The 7,758-nt window shown below is 41.5% G+C and overlaps 1 protein-coding gene across 3 annotated transcripts in view; it reads left to right on the plus strand.

The window, feature by feature from the left end:
• LOC116236310 (cytochrome P450 2K1-like) overlaps window positions 1-7,758 on the plus strand; it is a 31,918-nt gene that overhangs the window by 20,231 nt on the left and 3,929 nt on the right. For 2 of the 3 annotated variants that reach the window (XM_090136633.1, XM_090136635.1), the window contains exons 2-7: window positions 2,963-3,169; window positions 4,577-4,739; window positions 5,080-5,229; window positions 5,624-5,784; window positions 6,777-6,950; window positions 7,566-7,707. In XM_090136633.1, the coding sequence (XP_089992759.1) occupies window positions 2,984-3,169; window positions 4,577-4,739; window positions 5,080-5,229; window positions 5,624-5,784; window positions 6,777-6,950; window positions 7,566-7,707 (976 nt within the window). In that variant the 5' untranslated portion in view covers window positions 2,963-2,983. Of the gene's footprint in view, window positions 1-753; window positions 892-2,962; window positions 3,170-4,576; window positions 4,740-5,079; window positions 5,230-5,623; window positions 5,785-6,776; window positions 6,951-7,565; window positions 7,708-7,758 lie in introns of those variants that run through there. The other variant, XM_090136634.1, reaches the window with a different exon arrangement.

Below are 7,758 nucleotides of genomic sequence, written 5' to 3' on the forward strand. Positions count from 1 at the left end.
AGTCCTGCACCTGGGGAAGAACAAGCCCATGAATTGTTCCCTCTATGTTGGGGATCATCCAGCTGAAAAGCAGCTTGACAGAAAAGGTCCCGAGGGTCCTGGTGGACACCAAGTTCACCATGAACCAGCAAAGTGCTGTTATAGAATCACATCATAGAATCATAGAATGGCCTGGATTGAAAAGGACCTCAAATATCATCTAGTTCCAACCCCCTCCTATGTGCATGGTTGCCAACCAGCAGCCCAGGCTGCCCAGAGCCACATCCAGCCTGGCCTTGAATGCCTGCAGGGATGGGGCATCCACAACCTCCTTGGGCAACCTGTTCCAGTGCATTACTAGCCTCTGAGTGAAAGAAGGGATAGCAAAGAAAGCTAACTATATCCTAGGCTGCATCAGACTGGGTATCACCAACAGGTCAAAGGAGGTAAACTTGCTTCTCTTCCCATCACTGGTGCGGTCATAGCCTGAGCAATGTATCAGTTTCTGGGACCCCCTGTACCAGAGAGACATGGGCATAATGGTGAGATTCTTATCAGTGTCCACAGATACTGGAAGGGAGAGCGCAGAGAGGATGGAGTCAGGGTCTGCTCGTTGCTGTCCAGTGCCAGGACAAAAGGCAACGAGTATGAACTGGAATACCACATATTGTGGACGTAGCATACCTACACTTTAGTAAATCCTTTGACACTCTCTCCCACAGCATTCTCCTGGTGAAGATGGTTGCTCATGGCTTTGACAGTATACTCTTTGCTGGGTAAAGAACTGCCTGGAGTGCTGAGTGCAGAGAATGGTGGTGCCTGGAGTTAAATCCAGCTGACAGCTGGTCACGAGTACATCCTCAATAAGCTTGCAAATGACACCAAGTTGGGAGGAAGTGTTGACCTGCCTGGGTAAGAAGGCACTTCAGAACATCCTGGATAAATCATATTGATGGGCTGAGTTCAGTTGTATAAAGTGCAAGTATACAAAGTTCAGGTCCAGAACATTGGTCGCATCAACCCCAGGCAACGCTACGGGATTGGGGCAGAGTGGCTGGAAGAGTGGAAGAAATGGATCTGGGGGTACAGGTTGATGCTTGGCTGAACATGAGCCAGCAGTGTGGTCAGGTGGCCAAGAAGGCCAACAGCATCCTGGCTTGTATCAGAAATAGTGCAGCCAGCAGGAGCAGGGAGGTGATCATCCCCCTGTACTCATCACTGGTGAGGCTGCACCTTGAATGCTGTGTTCACTTTAGGGACCCTCACTACAAGAAAGGCATTGAGACCCTGGATCTTGTTCAGAGAAGGGCAGTGAAGCTCTGATGGGGTCTGGAGCACAAGTCTGATGGGGAGCAGCTGAGGGAACTTGGATTGTTTAGCCTCAACAAGAGGAGGAGGCTCAGGGGAGACCTCATCACTCTCTCCAACTCCCCGAAAGGGGGAAGGCATCATCCTCTTCTCCCAGTTAACAGCAATAGGACAAGAGGTCATGGCCTCAAGTTGTTGCACCAGGGGACATCCAGGTTGGAAAAATTTATTCTCCAAAAAAGTGGTAATGCATTGGAATGGACTGCCCAGGGAGGTGGTAGAGTCACCATCCTTGGAGGTGTTCAAGAAACTGTGTCACCGACACAGTTAGTGGGCACAGTGGTAATGGGTTGATGGTTCAATTTAATGATCTTAAAGTTCTTTCCAGCCTTAATTACATGATTACATGATTCAGTGATCCTAACATTACTGTCCAGGTAACTGAGCGCTGTCCCCATCCAGCCTGGCCTTGAGGGCTTCCAGGGAGGGGACATCCACAGCCTCACTGGGCAACCTGTGCCAGTGCATCATCACCCCCACAGTAAAGAATTCCATCCTAATATCTAGTCTAAATCTACTCTCAGTTTAAAACCATTTCCATTTGTCCTCTTGTCCTGAGAGTTCTCACTCTCTTCTTGTTGTACTTTATAGTATTTGCATTCCTAGCTCAATAGTGCTGCTTTTCTATCAACTAGAATTTATTGCTAAGTGAGATTCAGAGCCCTTTAGTGTATCATAGAATCATAGTGCTTAGTGCTTCTTGTTTGAATGATCTGACCATCAAAGTCATGTCTTAGAAGCTCTGGCTCCTCTCATTATTGATTTATGTATGAAGACACAGAGAGTAGGGCTTAGAAGCAAGAATATCTGAAGTTGCCTTGCTAGGTTCCCTTACACTCAACAAGATGATAACTGTAGATTGCAGCTCCTTTGAATCATTCTGGATTGCTAATTAAGATATAAAGAGTCTGCTCATTCCACACTGGTAACATAGATTTTTAATTGCCTACCTCAAAGATAAAGTTCTATATCTTATATACAATGGACGTAAATAAAATGTTGTTAACTGCACAGGTTGCCACAAAAAGCCTGTGGACTCTCCTCTTTGGAGGTGTTCAAAAGCCTTCTGTAGATCATACTGGGCAAGTAGTTCCAGGTGTTCCTGCATGAGGAAGATTGGATCAGATGACTTCCGGAGGTCCCTGTCACTGTCAATGATTGTGTGACTTGAAATTCCCAATCAATCCAACGAGAGCAAAGTACCTAAGCACTTAGCAAAAACATCTCTGTGTATTAATCACTTGGGTGTTGGCATTCTGATTTCAGCACTTAAGGTAACAATGCTGTGCCTGTACTAAGGGTGAAAATCTAACAATCAGTAAGCTGAATGACATGCAGAATTCATGATTTTTATATCAAACACCAGATTCATGACATCTGGACTATCATTATTGGACAATGATGGATGGTCACTTGATTATACAGGCTTGGTAAACATTTAACTGAATCTGTACCATACTGGTAACTCATTAACAGGCACAGGAAAAGAAAACAAGCTAGTCACCAAGTGCAATACCCTTAACTGGAATAGTGTTTCTTTTTTTTTTTTCTTTTCTTTTTTTTCCCCAAGAAGACAGAAATCCAGAGTTTGCATTTTCTCTTGTCTCTTTTGTAGCTAACACTCAGCTGAATAGAGATGGACTGGAGCAACTGCACGACCATGGCTTTAGTGTTCATCCTGACTTTTTTGTTCATTATGAAAATTGGAGGTGTCTGGAGTAGCCACCGGAGAAAGAACTTTCCCCCGGGACCAAGGGCCTTGCCCATCATTGGAAATCTTCATTTGTTTGATTTGAAGAGACCCTACAGGACTTATCTACAGGTAGCCATTATCTTTTATGCTGGACTCAACGATCCCTGTGGATCGCTTTCAGGATATTCTATTCTATTCTTCAGGGTATTCTATGATCCTATTGTTCCCATAATCACACATAATTGCATAGTCAAAGATGTCAGAGGATTTCCTTTATCTCACTTGATATGTTATCTCCCAGATGGCCCATAGTAAGGATGGGAGACAGTCATTTGAGCAGTTATTTGAATGCAGCAAGATCTGTTCTTTGCTGTAACAACTTCTCCTTTCGCTGCAACTTCATGCATTTGGGTTTCAGCATCAAACAGTTCTCACAGTAATAACAAGTGCTCATAATTCCCTGTATTTTCCAGTGGTTGTGTGGGTTTTGTAACTATAGCCTACTGCCTCACACACTTAGCAGCCTCTCCTTTCCCCTTTCCCTCCCAAAAGACTAAGATAAGTATATGCTTCTAATTTTCAGATCCTGTAGTTGCCAGAATATACAGAAAAGATCTAAATAAACTACAGTAACAAATCTTCTGTTTCCTTATAGAGATGACATGTCTTAGTTTATTGCCAGGCCTGCCTGGCTTTGAATCAGAAGATTTCTATGAGCCTGGTCCTGTCCTCTTAGGGTTTATTTCTGTCAGATACTGCAATTGCAATATCTCCTTGGTGATGATTTTAAATGGAATATTTGTACCTACGTACCTGCATGAACAACCACTGAGTGAAAGAACACTCAGATGCAGTTTTGGAAAATGATTTGTAGATATCCCATGCAAACTAACTGGCTTGGCAAAAGTAGGCTCCATCTCCTTTCAGCTCAGCAGAACTACTATATCTTTGCTGTAATTGCTGTGTCTATTCTATCAGAGAAGGCTGATTCCCCAACTTGAGCTGAGCTCAAGGCTTGGAATTCACACATATTCTGTGCATAAACACAACTGGAAACCATACGTTCACCCTCAGCACCAACATAGCAAATGGCAGAAGGCTGTTAGTGAGGAACACCCTCTGTAAAGATCAAATTCTGCTGAAGCTACAAGAGTCTGGGATGACAATACCCCCACCCAAGGCACTGCCCTTAATTCAGACACGTCTCACTGATGCTGTGTCATTTTGTTTAGGTGCTGGCGCTTCCTCATTGGCTGCTGATGGCTTTGACTGGTAGTGCTAAATGCTTACCTTCAGATTCCCTGTACAAACACTCTAAAAAGGAAGTTCAGTCATGCAGACCACCTTATATTGTCAGGAGAACATTGTGTTAAGTAAAAATAAACCAAGTTAAAATGGTACCAGCTTAGGCAAAACTGCTTAGGAAAACATTTTCATAACTTATGGACGAGGCAGGTCAATAAGCAGCACTGAAAAAGTGGTGAATTTGTCTGTAGGCTGCAAAAGTTGTAAGTCGCTGTTATCTTCTTCTGTCAGCTGTCAAAAGAATATGGTCCTGTCTTCAGCGTTCAGATGGGGCAAAGGAAAATAGTAGTGATCTCTGGGTATGAGACAGTGAAGGAAGCTCTCATAAACCAGGCAGATGCGTTTGCAGAAAGACCTAAAATCCCAATCTTTGAAGATCTGACCAGAGGAAATGGTAAGTTGGTTTTCTTTTTCCTAATCAAAAAACTTTGTTTCCTACTTAAAAAGAAGAGGATGTCACATCACTTAGAAAGAGAAAATATAAGGCGCTGGGAGTAGGGAGTCATAACCTCATTGACTTCAGTGGGTTTATTCAAATACTGAACCAAATTTTGTTTTTCTTTCTTTTGTTGAAGTCTGGACAAATTCAGGGAAACATTTATTACCTCAGTCAGACAGAATTTAACCTGTTTCCAAACTTACTGCTACTGCTGTCTACGTCATTTGTCTGCAAACTAGTTACTCTATAGTTACTCTAAATCTGCCACTGCCTTGGAATCTCCTCTTTGTGCCAGGGATTGTTTTTGCTCACGGTGAAAACTGGAAGGTGATGCGAAGATTTACTCTCACAACCTTACGAGACTTTGGGATGGGAAAAAGAGCCATTGAGGACCGCATTGTGGAGGAGTATGGCTATCTGATAGACAGCATCGGGTCACAAGAAGGTGGGTAGATGAGACGTTCTTCAGATCTCGATGGTTTTGTTCAAATTATCATAGAATCATAGAATGGTTTCAGTTGGAAAGAATCCTTACGCTCATCTAGTTCCAAATTCCCTGCTGTAGAGGGAACACCTCCCAACAGATCAGATTGCTCAGAGTCCCATCCAGCCCAGGTACCCTGTGGCTTGACAATAACCTTCTCAAGTTCTTCAGCTGTTTACTTTGTGCTAAATCGATTTGATTAATTTGGCTCCTCTGGTTTTTTTGTTGATTTGGTATTGTTATCTGACAATAAACGCTGATCACTAGTAATAAAAATAAATAAATAGTAAGAATCAGTGTTGAGCTTACATGGTCCCTTTCCACGGTGTAATGTGTTCTTTTGTTCACTGTGTAGGAAAACCCTTTGATGCTAGTAAAATAATCAATGCAGCAGTTGCTAACATCATTGTATCAATATTACTTGGAAAACGATTTGACTACAAAGACTCCAGATTTATAAGGCTTCAACATCTGACCAATGAAAGCATGAGGCTTGCAGGGAAACCTTTGGTTACGGTAATGTTAAACATTTTTATGTTGCTATTCTATAGTGAAATTATACTGGTGGTCCATTGAGGGTATTAAACAAAAAAGACTGAGATATTGAGAGAGAATGAGTTTACAGTCATCTGGGGACAAAACAAAGCTTACAAGGCGATCAGGACATCATGAAGCCAACAACCAAACACTCAGCTACAACTTAAATTGAAGTTAGATGAGAGTTAAATCTGGACTGAAAAAATCAGATTGCCTTCTCCCTTCCACTTTCCTTTTTCCCTTGTGATATTTCCTGTTTGCAGAGTATTGGCATGAAATGGATGGAAGAAATAAAATAAAGTAAAATAAAATAAAATAAAATAAAACATAAAACAGAATTATAGAGGAATATATAGTAGTCACTATAATTTTCTGTGAGATAACTTTCCCCCAAAATATGGCTCACACACATACAGTGAGCAGCCCGTAACAGTACACTCTCAGAACATGGGAAAAGGAGAAGCTATGGAGGATATGGTCTACCTGCATAAGAAGCCTTGATACAGAACATATTTTTCCATGCTACTTGTATGTGGAAATGTCTCAGTGAGTTGATAAACCATTTGCAATCAGCAGTATAGATATCACCATACACATCTGCACAATTCAACTTCCATTCTCCAGAGGGAAAATGTTTAGGATACCACTGTTTATAGCATTGCAACAGTGGCTAGATACAGTTTTTTACACCAATTTCTTCCTTTCATTTTGTAATTATGCTCCATATCTGTTTGTGTGGTGACACAGATTGAGATGGATGGGAAATAACTGCAGTACTCCTTGAATTTTTGCTGTTTCCTGTGTTCATCAGTCCTTGGGGTATTTTCCACCGTGAATTTGTCCTGTCGTGTTCTAAACAACCAAATATTAATGTGAAGTCTCCATTCTTTGTATCTGATATTATTCATTTGTTCCCATAAAATGTATTTAGACTTTTGGCAGCTAAAGGATAGCATCTTTCACTCTTGTAGATGTATAACATCTTCCCATACCTTGGATTCCTTCTGAGGGCCAACAAGACTCTTCTCAAAAACAGAGATGAATTCCATGCTTATATAAAAGTTACTTTTCTAGAAAATCTCAAAACTCTGGACAAAAACGATCAAAGAAGTTTCATTGATGCTTTCCTTGTTAAACAGCAGGAGGTAAATGAATCTTTTTTCTTCAAACTTGCATGCTTTTGTGAAGTCATTCACAATTTCCTTTGAGTGCTAATAACCATAGCTTGCTTTCTTTGGCAATTTATCTTCAACCAAACATGGCTGAAGAATCAGTGGGTATGAATGGGTATTTCATTCTGGATGAGTGAATATTTCATTCTCTTGCAGTTCTGACCCCTTTCAATCAGCAAAAATTTCTTTCTTTAAGCTTCTCTCCAGATTAGTTGGGTACATTTACCAAGGTTACACCTTTCCATATGCTCTGTTCTAGTCCTTCTGACTCTTCCAAAAACACAATGCATTACAGAGTGAAAGGGCTCCCTGGACTCTACTGGCATCCTTATTTGGTGGCTGTGATGCATCTTAGTTACCTTCTACATAGATAAACCAATTCTCTTTGAAGCTGAAGGCCTCTTTGAAGCTGAAGGCCTCATTTATGAGCAGAGGTTACACAAAACAAAACATCTGTCAACACTGTTACCTGGGTGTAAGCCCAAAGCTCTTTGTCTTTTATATTAAATAGAGCATTTAGCTGTCTGTATCGCCTTTTCCATGGAAAGCTTTAAGTTTTCACCCTTCTACCTCATTCACTTCTTTCAGGAGAAATCCACTACCAATGGATATTTCCATAATGGCAACCTGCTAAGCTTGGTGAGCAACTTGTTCACTGCTGGTGTTGAGACCATTTCCACCACACTAAACTGGAGCTTTCTGCTGATGCTGAAGTACCCTGAAATTCAGAGTAAGTGGCTTTATGACAGATGCTCTTGAATTCAGCACATTAGGAACTGAA

The sequence above is a fragment of the Phasianus colchicus genome, chromosome 2 (assembly GCF_987193195.1).
Source record: "Phasianus colchicus chromosome 2, bPhaCol1.hap1.1, whole genome shotgun sequence".
Classification (NCBI taxonomy): domain Eukaryota; kingdom Metazoa; phylum Chordata; class Aves; order Galliformes; family Phasianidae; genus Phasianus; species Phasianus colchicus.